This window comes from Amblyomma americanum, chromosome 1, assembly GCF_052857255.1.
Source record: "Amblyomma americanum isolate KBUSLIRL-KWMA chromosome 1, ASM5285725v1, whole genome shotgun sequence".
Classification (NCBI taxonomy): Eukaryota; Metazoa; Arthropoda; class Arachnida; order Ixodida; family Ixodidae; genus Amblyomma; species Amblyomma americanum.
In genome coordinates, this window is record NC_135497.1 from 12,923,975 (window position 1) to 12,942,493 (window position 18,519).

At 44.4% G+C, this 18,519-nt stretch overlaps 1 protein-coding gene across 1 annotated transcript in view; it reads left to right on the forward strand.

Annotated features, from left to right (window-relative positions):
• The first annotated feature begins 178 nt into the window (after positions 1-178).
• Positions 179-18,519, forward strand: part of sp3 (phosphatidylinositide phosphatase spermathreecae) — a 117,975-nt gene continuing 99,634 nt past the window's right edge. The window contains exons 1-6 of the mRNA XM_077642989.1: positions 179-503; positions 1,143-1,223; positions 4,094-4,230; positions 6,608-6,736; positions 16,115-16,162; positions 16,229-16,411. Coding sequence (XP_077499115.1) covers positions 407-503; positions 1,143-1,223; positions 4,094-4,230; positions 6,608-6,736; positions 16,115-16,162; positions 16,229-16,411 — 675 coding nt within the window. The 5' untranslated portion in view covers positions 179-406. The remainder of the gene's footprint in view (positions 504-1,142; positions 1,224-4,093; positions 4,231-6,607; positions 6,737-16,114; positions 16,163-16,228; positions 16,412-18,519) is intronic.

Sequence of the window (18,519 nt, forward strand, 5' to 3'; positions counted from 1 at the left end):
CCTGGCCATCCTGGCCTCCAGTATTCGACGGCAGCGCCGCGCGCGGCCTACCGCTTTTTCTGCTTCAGCGCCTCCCATCGAAACCCGCTTCGCTCTTGCCACTACAAAGTCTTCTAGACTGTACCCGCTTTTTTTTCTTTCTCCCTCGTCTCGCTCTCTCTCCTCTCTTTCTCCTTCCGCATTTGCTCTGTTTGCGCTGCTGTGGTGGTGCTAGCTGTGGCAGGCTGCCTGGGCGGACCGTGCGAGGGGTTGTATTGGAGTGGTGTCACTTTCGCGATCGCCGTTATCGGCAGCGTGTGAGGAAAAATCTGAATAGCTAAGGCGGGAAATCATGACAGAAGAGCCTGTGCTAGGATAAATTAATATTTGCCGTCGGTCTCTCTTGTTGGTGGTTTTCCTCGTCACCATGGAAATTCTGATGACACCGGACTATTACGTGATCGTCGATGGTGAAGAAACTTTGTGGTGCAGCCGTATTGATGGAAAGTTGGAACCGAGAAAACGTGCGTCTTTTCGTGGTTATTGACTTCTGGCCGTGTGAAATGCTTGTAATATTCACAGTGGTCATTATGGGTTTGCCGCGCAGAGTAGCGCTTCAGTTTTAGCTATATTGTACCGCCGTACTTGATTGATACCAATGCTCGCAGCGAAGTTTACGCCTTCCAACTAATGCGGTGCGCAACCTCAAACCACGTCTCCGCTGTCCTTGTCAGGTCTCTCTGTCTGTTTTTTTTGTAAGTATCGATCGGCGAGTCAGTGTTGGCCGGGCCATTGAAGCACATCAGTTCGTTTTTTGGCTGCCTTTACTTATTTACTGCCCGTAAAGTTTTCATTTTGGCCCCTAGGATGCATTTCACAGCTGCGGCGGCCAGTGCAACTGGTGCGAGGAAGTTATGGGTTATTCTTTCAATTATGTAGTACTACAGAAGAGGCTTGCATTTTTCTGCGCCTACAGACATGCATTGACACTTGCGCGCCAAGTTTTCACCCGTCCAGTCATTTTTGTCTTTGTGCGCCTGAAATTTTTAATTTGAATGCAGAAAATTCTAGCGTGTACTTTAGTTGCAGATACTACGCGTGGTACATGCCCAACATTAATAGTTTGCAAAGAACCGAGCTTGGGGCCCTCTATTTCTCTGCAGGATCTGAGCTGCAGCAACTGACTGATGCCGTCTGTTTGGGCACGGTGTATGGAATCATTGGGAAATTCCAGCCGCATCCAGGTGTGTTTGCCTTTTTGCATATCCACTGCATGACCACAAGCAAGTTTTTTGTGCCTGCAGTTTGATTGCTACTGGTAAACAAGTTTCTCCAGTGAGCGGCTTGAATGTTCACGAACGTTGCAGTCATGATGAAAACTTGAAGTCATGTTGAAATGAAGGGCAGTAGCAGATGCACCATATTTAGCATGATCATTATTTTTAAAACACTTATGAATGTAAGGGTCATTCATCAGTACCGGGTAACTCAGCTTTACAAATCTCAGGTACACAGTCACACTGCATCATATTTAATGGACCTTGCTAACCTATGTGAAAATGACATTTTCCGCAATAGAAGACACCCTGATCAACATTGGTATGTTCTTTTTCCATGCACAAAGTGCGGGTGTTCGACCATCACACCTGAATTGATACACGTTGACTAATCTATCCGTTCACTCCACTTGATATAACAGCATCAGGAATATGTTCCTACAAGAATATGAATAAATTTCGGCCTTAAAGAAAAGAAAGGCACACTGGTGTGATAAAGTCACCACCAATTGTTTTTTCAGCACAGAGGCTACACTGGTGAGTTGTTGTGATGATATTGTGTGTATTACTTGTCCATGTCTTCTTTTTTTTTTCATTATTTTTAACTGTAACCTGCCATCGCAATGTTGAACTGCTACGGAAGATGGGAGCTTTGTCAAGCCAATTCCCAGCTTTTTTTCCTATTTTCTCAGCCATTGTACATGAGTGGAATAAAAACTGAACTAAATAGTGGTGTCATTTAGGACCTCTTATATGTAAGTAGCCCTCTGAATTGGCACCTGCTTCGCAAAACTTTTTGGGCTCAACAAATGCATATATTTTGTGGTGTACTCTGCATGACAGGATGATGTGTTAACTGGTCCCATTTAATGTACCTTTGGGGGTAGACTGCCAGTTAATGTGTTGTGCAAGAAGGGTTTTCCTCATTCATTGTCTAGGTTTCATAACTGGAGCAGTCATTTTAAAGACTGCCATTTTATCCTGTAGCTGATAACAGCAGTGTCCACAAGTAGTTTTCCTTCACAGGATAGCAATGCAATCTGTTGTCTTGATTGTACAAAAATTTTTCAAACCTTGGATTAAGATAACAAGAAAATTCAAACAGCACTAGACAACAGGACCAGAGAGAGTAGGAGACAAAGAGGGCGCTGAACTTGCAACTCGTTTATTTGAAGTAAGAAGTCAATTTATACGGACAAAACTGGGCACACATGCGCACGGTCATACATCGATGATGAGCAAAACTTCTTTAACTTTGTCAGCGAAAAAAATGATATTGATGCACCAAGGGTAGATTGGAAGGCAGATACATCACGTGTGTATGTTGGCATTTTGGATTTTTTTTGCTCATCATCGATGTATGACCGTGCGCATGTGTGCCCAGTTTTGTCCGTATAAATTGACTTCTTACTTCAAATAAATCAGTTGTAAGTTCAGCGCCGTCTTTGTCTCCTCCTCTTTCTGGCCCTGTTGTCTAGCGCTGTTTGAATTTTCTTGTTACCATGGAACACCAACTCGCCCAATCTGCCATCCTTCTACAGTTGGATTAAGATACCAGGTGTTGTACAGTTGGATTAAGATACCAGGTGTTGTACTTTTGTCTTGCCTAAAAAATAAAAACTTATCCGAAGTGTATAACTTGTGCTGACTTCAGAACCAGCAACTTAGAGGGCGTGAAAATTGGAACTTGCCATTGCCATTTTAGCTTCTTAAATAACGATTGGTTGACCTGTTTTCTGCAGCTGTACAGCTGTTTCTCTTTTCTTTTGTTTCCTTGCTGACTTATTTCCTTAAATAAATTTGGCAGTAAAAATTCTGTATTCACACAGAACTAATTTTTCCCAGCTTGGGAATAAAACTCTGACTGGCCAGTGTTGCTTGTTGGTTCCAGCACTTCAAGTTGTCAGACTGTGCAAGCATTAAATTTATCGAGGCTGCCTGTTCTAAGCCTAGCCATGTCCTAGTGTGACAGCACCAATCCAGAGGCTCAGAACCTAGCAAAATCGTTACCTTCTGGTTCAGCCGGGAGCGCGAGCCTAGCGCCTAGCCTGACCTAGTGCGAGTGCTCCATCCCGCGGTAGTGTTCGCTCATTGTCATCTACGTGGCACAAATCCGGTAGTTGCGACACTAGTACGCCCTGCTTTTGCACTGTATGTGAATCTTGCAAACATGCTGTCAGTGCTGTTGACTTTTTTTGGGGGGGCGGAGCCTACTTTGTAGAAGTAACGTTATTTTGTTGCTAGTAAGAGTGTTCATGAATACATGGCTGGTCAGAACGTTGAGTCACGCTGAGGGGCTGTGCAGTGATGGTCGCTGGCACCTTTTCTTCTGAAGACATTATTACAAAGAGTTGAAACACAGAACTTGACAGAACAAAAGAGGATTGCATGATATTCCAAAAACACAGCAACTTGCACCAAGGAATCAACCAACCCCAGTCACTCTCTTTATGACAGCGGAACCATTGCCCGTATCCTGAAAAAAGGGGGTCTCCAAGTAGCGACTGTTGCGCTTTGCCTACGTCGGTCACACAGAGAAAGAGCCCAAGGCATTCTCTGCAAATTTCCTTGCGCCATCGGCAAAGACCTAACCTAAAAAATTAGGCAAGAGGACACAAGACGCAGACCATAGAATCAACTTCGACAAAACCGCCATCCTGGGAACTGAACCAAATTACCAAAGAGGGCTCCTACTTGAATTCAAATGACTGTTCGCTTTGGTACATTTCTTCTTTTGGTCCCTTGCTGCCTCACTATGTATACTTCAAGGTGCTAGCCACAGCCCCCAGTCAGAGTTTATTATAAATTTGTGATGCTGTTTCATCCTAATATTGCAGACTCGGACCAGCGGCTGGTGCTTATACGGCAGATGAGTCTCATTGGGTCTCTGCCTGGAAATCACCAAGTTTTTAAGGTTAACAAGGTTGTCTTGGTGCCGCTGTCAATCCATGAAGCTCCGGAACTGGAGATGGAGGCAAGTTCTGGCAAAAACTGGAGGGAGCACCATGTTTCAGTAAATTTTGAAAGTTGCAAACATGTTCAACTTTTCATGTTCAGTGTGTTCAACTTTTGTCTCTCGGGTGAGCCATCTTATTTTCAACATGCTGCCAGTTATTAAAGCAAGTTGTTGCATAGCTTTTCTAGCCTTGATACATATTTGACAGAACTAACAGGACTGTGGAAAAAATATAACCAGGTTAATGAATTGTAAGTTGTGCTGTTTAACATGGACTATGAGTGGTGCACTCCGGATTAATTTCGACCACCTGACATGGCATGGGCGATTTTGTATTTTGCCTCCATCAAAATATGGCTGCTACAGCCAAGATTGAACCTGTGACCTTGGGATTAGTAGCTAAACGCCGGAACCATTATCGTTGGTCATATCTAGCTAGGACTGTTGAGTAGCCTCACTGCATGCTCTTCTGTGTACGAACAGAGCTGCTGTCAGTGATTTAATAAGCAAATAATGCTGAAAAATGTAGAAAGAAGAAAAAATGCCTCCTGGTTCCACATTTTCACTGCAACTTGCTCGAGATGGGCCAAAATCAGTTTTGTTTATTTTTGGGTTCAGTTTTAGGTGTTGTGTTTTTGCTATGTGTATCAGTGATGTAATTAACTGAAGCTGTGGAGATGACATTATTATTTATGATGAGCATGCAAATGTGTTTTTACTGGAGTGGACTTGGATACTGCTAATGTCGAAGCTCAGAATTGCAAATAGTTACTTAGTTTTTTAACTGTTATTCTGATCAAAACAATATAAATTGGAATTTGGAAAAATGGCATTTAATACTGTTGGAGTGATTTTCAAGATCAGTGTTGACATTCGGGAAAAAAGAAACAGAAGTGAAAACTAAAGACATAGTAAAAAGATGGGACGGGTGCCAATTTTTGACAGGCTTTATTTGGCAGAAAGCATTTTGATGAAAGAATAGATCTCAGTCATAGCATGATGACGGAAGCACACAAAAACAAACATTCCACATTACATAGCACCACTGAAGTGTCACTGTGGTATATCCTTTATTTAGAAAAGAGAATATTGTTTTAGTGACACTTAGTGGTTTTACATGGGACTGAAATGTTTTTCCTTGATATGTTTCTGTAACCATGAGATTAAAGTTAAACCTCAATTTAACGAAATGAAGAGCAGCCACGAATTATTTTGTTAAATCAGGAAAATTGGTAAAACTGAGGAAGGCATTTTTCTGCCCTTCGAAATCTAAAATAGTAGTATAGTGGCATTCTACTAAAGCTACTGTGGCATCATATTTGCTGACAACCCGCGCCTACGCTTATGTTAAGTTTGCGAAAGCGGCCTGAATCGCTTGTGTGTGAAAGCGCCATCCGGTAAAATGAATTCGAAGCCAAGGTGGGAAGCTCCGCCAACTTCAGAGTCCCTTGTTCCATGCTGCGGCGTAGCCCCGTCAAAGTAAACCAGGGCTGCTGACTTGGCGCATACAGGTTACTGCTGGCACGCTGCCAACAAGCTGCAAGGCATCGTGGACATAAGTGAAAAATCGCCGTTTTTTTTTACTCATTTATTCCAGGAAAAACTTCATTAAATCCGGTTTAGTGGCTGTTTGTGTTGCTATTTTGGGTTATTGAGAACATTGAACCATATGGGAACTTGTCAGGGAATCCAAATTTTTTCGCTATATCGGGAACTTCGTTAAATCAGGCATTGTGAGATTCAATTTTAGTTGTATTGCTATCTGTTTTGTTCATCAGCATCTGCACAAGGGTAAAGATACATGTATAAAAATGTGTTACGTCAAATAAAGGCGGCTGAACATTAGTGCTCATTCAGTCCTCCCACAGTATACATGCGCTCGCACTTTTTTTTTCTCCCTCAAGTGTGAACCAACAAACCCAGCTGCATGTGCTGCACTGTTGATATCTTCCAGTTTACCTTTCCTTTTAACTGCCTTTCCAATGATCCGCTACAACTCATGGCAGTTCAGTAAAAGTCCTAGAGAAAATTTTCAGAAAAGCAGTTCACCTCATGTGAACCAATAATCATGTATGTACTGGAAGAGGTTGAGCTGTTTGTTAAATCCTGATCCTGTACAACGTAAGCTGTAAGACTGCTTGTCACTGACTTTTGCAAACACAAACTGTTATTAGTCTTTTTCTTTTTTCATATGAAGCTCAATCATGCCATCTGTGAAGCAATTGATTAGTTGTTCTACGGGTTGCGTCTCTGTGAACGTAAATGTGTGCTTGGAGTGCTTCCAATGTAATGTTCTGCTTGGCACGGACATATAAATGATGGGGAAAGTTTTAACTGAGCTGCTGTTTGAGTAGATAGTAGAATTCATGCATTGCCTCCTGGAATTTGCTTCCAGCCATGCACCAAGCACCAGTCCAGCTGGAGAAGATCTGAGCGCAGTCCTGCTTCAGAACTGCAGCAACGAGCGCTCCAGAAAACATGGCAGACCATTAAAACTGCCACGGCTCAAGTCAAGCCACGCAGGGTATGCATAACTATACTTTCTGTGGCAGTGCAGAAAAAGGGAAGAGAGGGCGTCGTTCGGGCTAGAGGTGCAGAGGTGGGGTCACTGTAGGTCAAAGTAGCCCTCAGGGTCGAACGCTTGATATCACACCTACCAATCATACCATGATACTCCCTGCCTTTCTAGCACCATGGGAGTGTTGACATATTACATGGTAGCCCATAATACGGTATTTACTTGAATATTTTGCACTCCCTGCTGCGCAAGCACACCAGCATGCACGTGGGTGCGCGTGTCAGACTCGTCGCATCTGCGAAAGGTGAGTGGTGTCAAAAAAGGCGGGTAATTCATTTGTGAATTACTTCCGGGTAGAAAAAGTGAACTGCGTGCCTTTTACCCGGCTCACTTGCGCTGGTGGTCATTTTTCTGTACGAACGGCTGCGAGAGCAGACTTCCGGTGACCTCTGGCTGGCTGTTCTGTTTGCCGCTACTCATCTGGGCCACCTTATATCTCCATCTGCCTCCGACTGCTGGCTTTGCGATTGTATTGTTTAGCGGTTATTGCTTTGAGCTGCGCACGCGCCGTCATGCCGGGCGGGGGGGGATCTATGTGTCGACTTATATTTCCAGTCAACTTTTTTAGGCCAGCGAGGGGTGCAAGTTGAGAGGTCGACTTACACGCGGCAATATACCAATACATTTAGTGTTATGTCATATATAGAGCTTTTAGGACATGTTTGCTAAATCTCTGCATAATTTGTGCACCCCGTTTCTGAAGCCTTAATTTTAGGGAAAAAAGTATGCAACTTAGGTGAGTAAATGCGGTATGCATCCAGAGCATGGTGTTGGCTGTCTTCATGCCATGGGTGTTACATTTCAGGGCAGCAGAATAGTCTTCAGTGAACATTCCTTTGGAAGTGGAACTGCTTGCTGTCCCAGAGACCATGATTTACCCTCACCATTCTCGGATTTCATGTGCATGAACAGCTTTGGAGTGTGCCAAACTTTCCTGACCCACAACATCTCCATGTACAGACGACGACCTAAGGACGTGAGAGGGTGCTGACATCCTCACCCCCGCAAGGATATAAAGTCGTACTCATTACAGCGGCCTAATAGACATGGCACTAAGGGTAGACAGCTGGGCTAGTTGGTTTGCATTATTATGGAACATGGTACCAGCGTAAGAAACTAGGACGAAGGGAGAAGGCAGACAACATGAACGCCGGCGTTCGTGTTGTTTGTCTTCTCCCTTCGTCCTTGTTTCTTGCGCTGGTACCATGTTCCATAATAATAGACATGGCATGCCATGCTCAAAGACTGCCTCCACCGCACCTGTACGTAAGCAGGCTGTAGCTACAGCATGGTGCCAAGCTCAAGCTGACTTGGACCATACACCCCACCACAGCACATGTAGGGCCCTGAATTTACTTTAGTGAATCCTTTTACTCTAACCGAGGCTTTACACTATGGAGGGTGAAGGTGGGTGGGTAGGGTGGAAGGCAGCTGCTTTTTCCCACTATGTTTTTGAATTCGCTTTTAAGCTGGCTTAAGCCTTACTTGCCCCATTGAGGAAAACTCCTAATGCAACGTGGCAGGTGGCTTGGGAAGAGCAACCTAGCTGGATCATACTAATCCCACCAGTACCTGCCAGTGCTTAACAGCTGCACTACTGCGCCAGGAGTGGTATGAGGACTCCTCTGTGAATGTTCACTGCAGAAAGACCAATTGTGCATATATGGGCGTTAACTGATTAGCTATCATGTCATTCCCTTAAGGTGTCTACTGCCCTCATGAAATTAGCGCGCAGTTGAGAATTTTAGTGGGGGAGGTAGGCGTGCAGGGGGTGAATGGCATTTCTGGAGTGTGGCGGTGTGTGGCTGCAGAGGCTTCAGACACCCAGACCAGCATTTTTGCAGAGTTACAGTAGCACTGCTTCTGCTGTAAAATCTGCAATGTTCTGCAAAAATATTGAATACAGATCAAGTAGATACGTTTATTTTTCCTCCTCTCATGCTTCAGATATGTTTTCATTAAAATCAAAGATGGCTGTCCACATCAGGTAATGCTTGGTATTCTTACTTGAAAGGCGGCACTTGCTTGACAAGCTGTGGTGCTGTGATGACCTTACACGCAAGACACCCACCTGCCTACTACTAAAAACGTTTTTTTTGCAACTACTGTTAATATTGCTTTCGAAGTATTAAGAGTCAACCCATTGAAGGGTGTGCAACTATCATCTTCAAAGTGCTTGGTGCACTAGCCTGCTTGAGCAAAGGGGAAGCAAGCTTGTAAGCAGAACTTGATTTATAGCTTTCAAGAGATATTAGTCTAAAATCAGTAACATTGCGTTGGTACTGCTGATGTCTGCAACCAGTCCTGCTTCTGTCTGTTCGTCGTCTTGTCTTCGCTGCAGTTCGCATATGTGCAATTATGTCTGCAACAACAGTAACATCAAAAGAAGAAAATGCGGCTGCTGGCACAAATACTTGATATTTATTTGGAAAAGTAGCGTCTACATTTTATACTTTTTGCCTTACCTGCCCCAATCACACAGAGACACTCTGCTCTCATTGTTCAGGTAGAGGAACTTTTTGTTGAATGGATATGCACTTGTGGCCTGTGATGCAGCACCAGACTTGGCATGTTATATTATTGCCCTGTTTCTCTTTCTGTGCGGAAAGTGGTTGTTACATTTGAACTACCTGAACAGCGCATGTGGCACTTGGATGTTGGGCTGAGAGATGACAGCTACCCACTCATGTTCACTCTAATGCCTTAGAGGCCCACTTGAGCGAAATTTTACTTGGGATAAATTCATGGCAGAGTGGGCTGCGTTATTAGCGCCATTGTTGTCACCCTTGGCAAAGTGGAGAGGGGAACTTGGCCTAGTGGCTTGGATGTCTGTCTGCGGGAAGTGGTTGGATCGAACCGCCGGACAAGGATGGGTATGCTCATACACCTGTCCAGAGTGCTCGAATGGCACACCGGGGAGCACACTTGCATCATTTAGCAGTGGCCTCTCATGGATCTTGTTTAACATCTACATTGTCAAAAATGCACCACAGGGTGCTCTGTTCGAGTGCTGTAGACAAATATGTGGGCGTCTCTTTGAGAATCTCCTTTGCTCGCTGCAAACAGCTTTCCACCATATGTCCCCTTGTGTGGAAGTAGTGTTTGAAAGTAGCTGGCACGTTTTCTGTTTCTGTCAACATTGTTTCTAAGGGTGTGCAAATAGTACTTTTTCGAAGCCGAAGTGAATACAAATAGTCTTGCTTCTGTAACGAATTGAATACGAATCTAATATTCAATTGATTATTCACTACTTGTGCGAATATTCATACAAAACAAATAATATTACAAAATAGCAAAGAACTAGGGACAACTCATGAAGTTAAAGCAGTAGCTGTCAAAAGACAAAACATTGATCTCTACTATAAAGCGTGCAGCGTCAGTATGTCAGTATATTAACTCTCTCGCCTCGGAAAACAACCTTTTGCTTCTGGCGGCGACAGCAAACAGACTAATGCCAAATCTCGGTTGATGAGAGAGGCTGGTGTTATGAGCCATGGCTTGTAATATCAGGCATGGAGGTAGGGTTTTGCAGACCTGGCTGAACCCTGCGACGTCGCCCAGTATTGAAGGCCATATGTTTGAGCATCATAAACGCCACCACACGAACGTATCGCATCGCGGCACTGAATGCATAAGCCAATCGCAGCAGCATCTTGTGCAACATCAGAAGGGGCTGTTTTTGAAACCGCCGTTGAAGAAAACAATGGTGTGCCCGATTTGAACTTTGTTATTAGAGAGCTGTTCAAACACTTGAGGTTGTATTCGATTCATTTGGAATATTTCTAAATATGCACTATTTCATTCGTTCAATCAGTTGATTAGGAGGGTATTTTAATTGGTATTGGAGTATTTCGAATATTCGCACACCCCTAATTGTTTCTGCTGGAGTGTAATGTGCAGTTATAAGCAGGCACATATGTTTGCTGATGTTTACTGTTTGGTAGCTGAGGCAGCTAGTGTGAATGTGTTATTTTTGCATGCCTATGAAGTTTGTTCCCACTGTGTGTATGCTGTTTAGTAATTCCAGTAACATGTTTTTTGCACACACAAAGACGCAGTACAGGACGAGGAAGCGCCCCGTCCTGTCTTTCTTTAGTAATGTTTTATAAATCTCTCCTTGCAGCAGTAATGATGCTGCCTGTAGCATCTTTCCTCCACTCTTGGTGTACACACAAAGAGATTACTGTGCTGACATAGTGGGATGGGCACCCTAGAGGGCTGTACTGGCTTTATGCATATCATTGTGTATCAAGTAGCCTAATGACGGCAGTATATTGTCATACCAGCTGACTTTGTCAAAGGCAAAACCACCAAGAACAATAATACACCAGCATTGTGTCACAGAGGCAGTGAGGTGATCTGCTTTTTCAAGAACACTGCTTTTACTGAATACTAAAACTGTTTGAATTGTGATTTCCTTTTTAGGTTTTCATTATCGTTTCTGTTTCTTTCCATGGATCATTTTCCTTTTTTGGTTCACATTTTCCGAGAGCTGGTTCTTGTATCGGGCACCCTGGGATCTAGCATTTAGGACCCAGCTTTGCACTGATACCCCTGTCCACTTTTGATCCTTATTGAGTCAGTGCTAATCGAACTCTGTGCAGGCTGGAGGTTGTCACATGGCCACTTTCAAGCGCAGTCAAACCCAATCCTGCTTGGCTTGATCACAATTCCCCTTGAAGTTTTCAAGCATAATCGAAAGTGGCCGCTGACACTCTCAACCTCATTGAGCTATGAAAAGGAAAGCAAGTTAATAAAATAAAAGCACAAATGATAACGTATAAATTGATTGAAAGGCATGATATTTTAGTGCGCCATGCCCGCTCAAATAAAAACGCGTCTATAAAATCTGAACACCTGCTCCACTGTCGCGGCAAACAAAGGTTGTCCCCACGGTGTCCCCAGCTGACGCTGTGACCACTTCCAGTGTGTCTTCTCAGAGCACAACTGACAAAAGTGTGTGGGCAAAGAAAAGGAAGTGTGGTGATTTGCAATTGTCACAAACTTGTGGACGCTGATGTGCATTTGTTGCTCTATTTGTTGACAAGCAAGCTGTGTGCACCCCGGATTGTGACAGCGTTTCCCCTTGATGAAGGCTGGGCAATTTCTACTCACTGGGGCCTGAAGGCAATCTCGATGACGAAAAGAGCCAGCAACGATGTCATCCCGCACCAAGACTGCCTTGGCTGCAATGTTTCTGGACATCAGCATGCTACTGATGACATTTGGTGCCACCCTTCACACATGAGGGAAACTTCTCAATGAGCTTTGAAAATGCCCGTGTTGCACTGGGTGTTTTGACCTCAATGCAGAGTTCAGTTAGGATCAAAAGTACCCGTTTGACTAGCACAACAATTTGGCATGATACTGGGTCAGTTAACATCCTGCACCCAGCAGTGTCTTTTTCATAGTGCCGGTGTTCTGTATGGACATTTGTGCTGAGGGGTTAGAAAAAGGTAATCATTATCCTTGACCATGGCTTGCTGGCTAATGCGTAGAAGTTAAATGCAGACAGAGGAGAAGATATAGAAGTGAGGTGCATGGTGACCGTGCATTAAGTAGTGCACTTGTCTGTTTTCAGGCATCTCTGCCTTTTCTTACTGCACCTATTCAACTCGTTCATTTTTAACGATGGTCCAGAATGCCCCATTCTGAGCAATCCGGTCCGCTTCTGTACAAGTGTAAAAGGACTGTACTCCAGTTTCGGAATCGTTTTTTTTTTTTGTCAGCCGCATGAGGGGAGTTTTTTAGCTTTGCACGAAACTTGTCAACACGGAGCAATTGTGGAAGCACGTTGCCCAAGGTGGCGACCTGTTCTCACTATGATCGGACTCAGCAGCGGTGGTGCTCCCGTGATTTCGCGGCATCTACCCTTGACTGTGTACTGTGCCACCAGCGGACATGGCACTGCTCAGTGGAGTGTTAGCTTAAAGTGTTATGTAACTCATTTTTGGCATAAAAATTATGTTCTAGATTTTTTATTATCCTAACTGGATATGTTTAATATTTTTGTGACTTTTTGTGCGAGTGTCTCAAATTTTCCTAATCAAATATTTTTTCTCTCACAGGCAACATATATTCTATTTCTTTCTTTGTATCATTAAAAAGATAATTTTTTTAGCTACACTACCTGAAACTACTTCCCTGAAACTACCTGTTTTCCCGTGGTAAAGAAAGAGTTAAAGGGGCTGCGAAACTGCTTGAACGGATGCCGGTTACAATTCAGATGGATTCTTTATGTCACACAGATGCTGACTCAAAAAGAATTGCAAGAATCGATGCATAGGAACAGGAGTTTATTAATGAAGAAATTTCAAAATGCAAGCACAAAAAATGCTACCCTGAACTCGATTTTCACACAGCTTCCCATTCCCGTTTCACTCTCCCAATGATGACACTTGGGGGGACCAATCAAAACAGCCTACCTGAGCACGTCGCGGAAGTTTGAACTGCATGGTTGCTTGTTCTCTGTAACTCGTTCTTGCCAAGGCTGGCAGTGCCATTTGCATGGTTACAACAACCATGTGAACACCTAGCTGACCCAGCGATGCTTCATCGTCACATCGACGGTGCAGAAGGGAACACTGATCAGTGACGTTCCCTTACTTATGGACCCGAACGCGATCCGAACTGGATCCAAACTCGAGCGCGAGATACTGCGACGGTGTGACGGCCTGCGCAAGATATCAGACACATTTAGCATAGCGCATGCCGCTACTGCTTACCGCCTGCCATGGCCCGTTGCTCCTTGCACGCTGGTTGGCCATGGCGAGCAAGGAGCACGCGCATTGGCGGAAACGTGGCGCCAGTGCCATATTGCGCCGCCGCCCGGTGATCCTCCACAAGCTGACGATGCGCACTGCTAAATTTGAAACAAACGGCTTTTTTCTTTGCACCCTCCCTTGGGATTGAAACGAACGCTTATAGAGTGCAGTGGCCCGATTGGATTGATTCCGCAAAGCCTTTCTCAGATACATAGAGAGTAGCCATAAGTGTTGTGTGCTAGGTCGTAGAATGTTTACAGAGAGGCGCAAAGTCTTTCGATGCAAAATGTAGCCAGAGCCTCTGGTGGTGTATTTTTGTTTTACTTGCTTTACAGCGCTTTTATCTAAGGCAAACAAGTTGGTTTTGTTGGTGTAATATAAAACACAAAAACTTGACAAGACGTATCTATAGTTATTAACACAATTTGCAGTATATTCACTCTTTGTCCAATCATCAAGCTCCCACTAAGTGATGTCATATCTACTGCTAAAAACCGCCACTGTATGGTGACCGTCAGCGCCACGAATTTGTTTTTGCGAGCTAATTAAAATATTAAAAACCACAGTATACGCGGTACGACCGATGCTAATAGCACCACTATAACTCATTCTATGCAACCAAGAGGCAAAACAATGCACTGATGATGTGTTTCGGGGCCCCTTTTAGTGGCTCTGCCGACTAGGAGGCTCCACTCCTCGCCAGACGTTGTTTGCCAGCATAGTGCTATTTACTGTCATCACCCGGTTAGTGCATGAACTTTGTTAAGTAGGTTCTCCACTGCATGTAATAGCATCGTGCGTAAGCATAAGTGCCGTCTTTTGTTTACCGCAACAGTTCAGCTTTGGTTCCATCGCTCCAGTCGGCACACAGACCACCGGCTCTTTTACTTAACCCAGTGTATCTATCCAATGACGGCATGACAGCCCAATTGTTAGAAGTAAGCATTAATTTGCCGTTTTGTCTGTGTGTTTTATTATTTAGCTTCTGGTGTTTTTTTAAACGGCGATATCATTTGCTTCTACAAATACAGCTGTATGTACGACCATATGGGAGTTAACTACTCATGACAAAATGGCCAAGATGTACTTCCATGTTAAGGTGTCAAAAAAGACGTGGGAATTCATTCATAGAAAATAATATTAAGAAAAATAAGAGAAACCTGCGTTGTAAAATAAACCATGAGAAAAGCAAAAGTCCAACCCTTATATTATATGTAGTATATACTGCTGGCATCATTCACTTTGATGAATGCCAATTTATTTATTCGCTCGCTCACCCACCATAAATGGCGTTCAGTAGGTTTTGCATGAGGGATGGGCAGAGGGGCACTCATGGACTTGAAACGCACATCGTTGGAGGAGTGGCTTCTTCAGGTATGTGGCTGTTTGCATAAAAAAAAAGTGAGTCCATGAATGTGCAGCATTGAAGTACAGGTAAAATTGCCAGTTGGCAGATGTGGCCCTAATCGACAAGCTTGCACCAACATTTTGATGCAATCAGTTGGAGGCAAATCCTCACCCCAAATAACTGATGCTTTACCATCAAGATGCATCAACAACTAAACTAGAAAAAGTCTGGGTATCACGCATGTGAGATAACCCCCATATCAGAATATTTTTAGGCTACAAATGCGTAACACTACATTGCATGACAGTGTGCCACAGTTTTTGATGCTGACACCGGGAGGAAAGCACTGCAGCATATGTGAGGATTTTTTTTTATCTTTTGGCAAAAGTCTGGAGGGGGCTACCTGTGTGATGTGAAAAGTGATGACTGAAACGCATACGGTGCCTTTTCTGAGAAAGCAGACATTCATTGGAATGACCCATGTGAAAGATGTGTGGTTTTTTTTGTGGGAGGTTAAATGCACCAGGCATCAGAGACATTGAGCCATAGGCACACGCGTGAAATGTGCAGATGCGCCTGATCAAACCAGATCAATTTCAAGTTTGACTTCATTTCTGGTGTCTGAACCGCAGCGGTGGCCTAGTGGTTGAGCATCCGCCTCGCTTGCGGGGGTGTGGGGTTCGATCCCCAGTGCCGCCGGGTACCCACCGGTGACACAGTGAGTGCAAGCTTCGCCTGACCTGGTGCTCGGCTTAATCAGGGTGAAATGCTTGAGAAATGGGTCTTTGACCATCCCACCTTGAGAAGTCAAAAATACCTTGTGCCATGGCGCTATTTGGCCGCAGGTGCCCTTGCACGATAAAATTTCACTTTCATTATCATTATCACTTGTGGTGTCTGCTAATGTTAGCTGTTTATTTTTTTTTCAGTTTTGCTATCTGAAACATCAGTTTTCGTAACTTGCGACGCACGCGTGTATTTCAAGTGCAACATTTTGCAGTAAATGTTTTCACTAGCTGTACTGGCCTGAAGTAGTCTGCACATGACTTTTAATAATTTATGGCTGTCCTGCATGGACAGTTTTTATACTGTGGTTTCGTGTATTTGTGCACATGTGCATACAGTGGTGAGAGGGTAGTTGTTGTTGTCTCTGCATGCTGAGCTGAATCTTATTAGAGCAGAACCTAAATGTGTGTTTTTCTTCGTACCCAGACGGTGCAGAGTCGTGAGAGAGAGAAATATGAGCGGCGGCTTTTGGATGTAAGTTCTCTTTCCTTGTTGGACAAGTGAGCGTTGTGGCTGAGTGTGTCCACCTGTTCCTTGCAGGAACTGCTGAAGATGTTCAATGACACTGACTCGTTCTACTTCTCTCCAACGGGAGATCTGACCAACACCATGCAGCGGCAAGTGGAGCAGCCACCACTCCTGGCCGGCTCACCCCGCTGGGAGAGGCTGGATGACCGATTCTTCTGGAACCGTGAAATGCTCCGGGACCTGACTGAAACTGAGGTCTGCATTCCATTGCTGTCTTTCTTGCAGTTGATCACTGACATTGTGTCGTATAAATGCCTAGCTGAGTGCTCCTATCTTGGGGCACTTTTTTGCATGCCTGACTTGACCTTCATCTCTATCTTGGCTTGTAAGCTAGGGTACACTTACCACAGGAGCAATCTACTGGCGGTTTTAAATCTCTGGGCAAGGCATGGCTCTAATGTTTTGCTAAAATGATTTTAACCAGCTCGCCTATGCTCAGCAAAGATTTCCGGATCTGGTCAGCTTATGTGGCTAGAATGGTGTGAAAAGGAGGTGAGAATGATTAATTAGCAGTTGCAGCTGTTGGTTTCCATGTAGGGCCTCTGTCTCTAGTAGAGAGAGGCTGTAATCCTGGTGTGGCAAATTCGTGACATGCCAATCATACGCCCTGTACTCTTTTTCGTGTGGAGCATGGATTAAAATTTTGTTGCTAATACGTTTCCCATAACCATGTGGCACATAATGTGTACAGAAAGCTGTCAGCTAAACAATACACAAACATAACAAGAGGAGGAAGGAAGGAAGCCAGCTTACTGCGAGATGCTATCACACTTAGGAAAACGGTTTTCACTACAACATATCGTATTTACACGAATATACGCAGCTTTTTTTCATCAGTTTTAGAACACAGCTTGTGCTGTAGTATTCAGAATCAAGATACGAATATCCTCAAGATATCTACAGCCCCCTTCACCGCCAGACTCGCGAGCTCTTAGTAAAAGCCAACTTTTTGCCGTCCTTTAGACCGCATGGTGTTCATGGGCAAAGGAAAGGGTGGCTATAAACATGGAAGGAGATAGTGCGGGTCATCTCCTTGACAGAAATGGCACTGAATGAGTTGAGTGGAGCTGGGAAAGGAAAGTAGGGCAAACATGCACAGGACTGGGCAGCACAAAACACAGAGCAACAATGCGTAGCAGTGACGGCGGCAACTGCTGCGTGTGAGAGTGTGTGCTTGATTGTGTAGAATGCATTTCGTAAGTGTTGCCTGTCAAATAATATCGCTGTTGCTTCCGTATTTTTGGGCGCTGTCTTCGTTTTTTCCGTACCCTTGGCTGTATTTGGCTTGAACAGGATGAGATAGCATTGTAATCGTAATACAGTTGAACCCCGCTACAATGAATGCCACTTCAACAAAATATTTCTAGTTCCCTGTCAGCTAGTCGTAGAAGTCATTGCAACGAAGTTCTCGCCATAACGAACCATTTTTCGGGCTTGTTTTCGTTTCAATGAAATTTTGCTCAATGGAGCTGGGCTTGAAAATTTATTTTACGGTAAAATAAGCATAATGCCAACCGTGTGTAACTTCTCATACTTCCATGCCGCTTAGTTTCACCGAAATCGTGCGCCCACTGCACCACCAATTAACAAACTCGTAGAGGGGCGCCATTGTTTGGTGGTGACGATAATGTCCCCTGGCAGCAAGGCTTCGCCAAGTCGGAGCCATAGCCAATTCATACCCATTTTAGATCACGCGATCGCAGGTGCAACGTGGCACTTCAGCGTTGGCCCGATTCACCCAATGCTTTCGTTTGTGCTTGTGCGCTCGACTCGATGCCAGTGTGGCGACAAAGCGGAAGTTGGAGGTGAAGGCATGAATCACGAGGAAGGCTGCAAGCGGCAGAAAAAAAGGAGACATTGCGGTGGATTTCGGCATCACCAACAGCACGTTGGCGACAGTTTTGAAGGTGAAGGATGCAATCACCAGTGCTCTTTCTTCAGGGACATCTGCTAAGCGCAAGAAGTTGATGCAAGCGGCGCACGAGAATCTTGAGAAGACATGTGTGCCAAGAAAATGCAAATCAGCAGAAGCGTGCTGCAACAGAATGCACTGAACTATGCTTGAAAGCTCGGTATCGACGGTTTTTAAGGCAAGCACAGGTTGGTTGACTTGTTCTGAGGCCCGACATGACATTGTTGCGAAAGTGTTGTGCGGTGAATCTGCTGGTTTAGATGCCAGTGCAGCGACTTAGTTGTCATCTGCTTTGCCAGATATAATGAAGGAGTATGCCCCATTTGACATTTATAATGCGGATTAGACAGGCCTTTTTTATGATTTGCTGCCCACTAAGACGCTGGACATG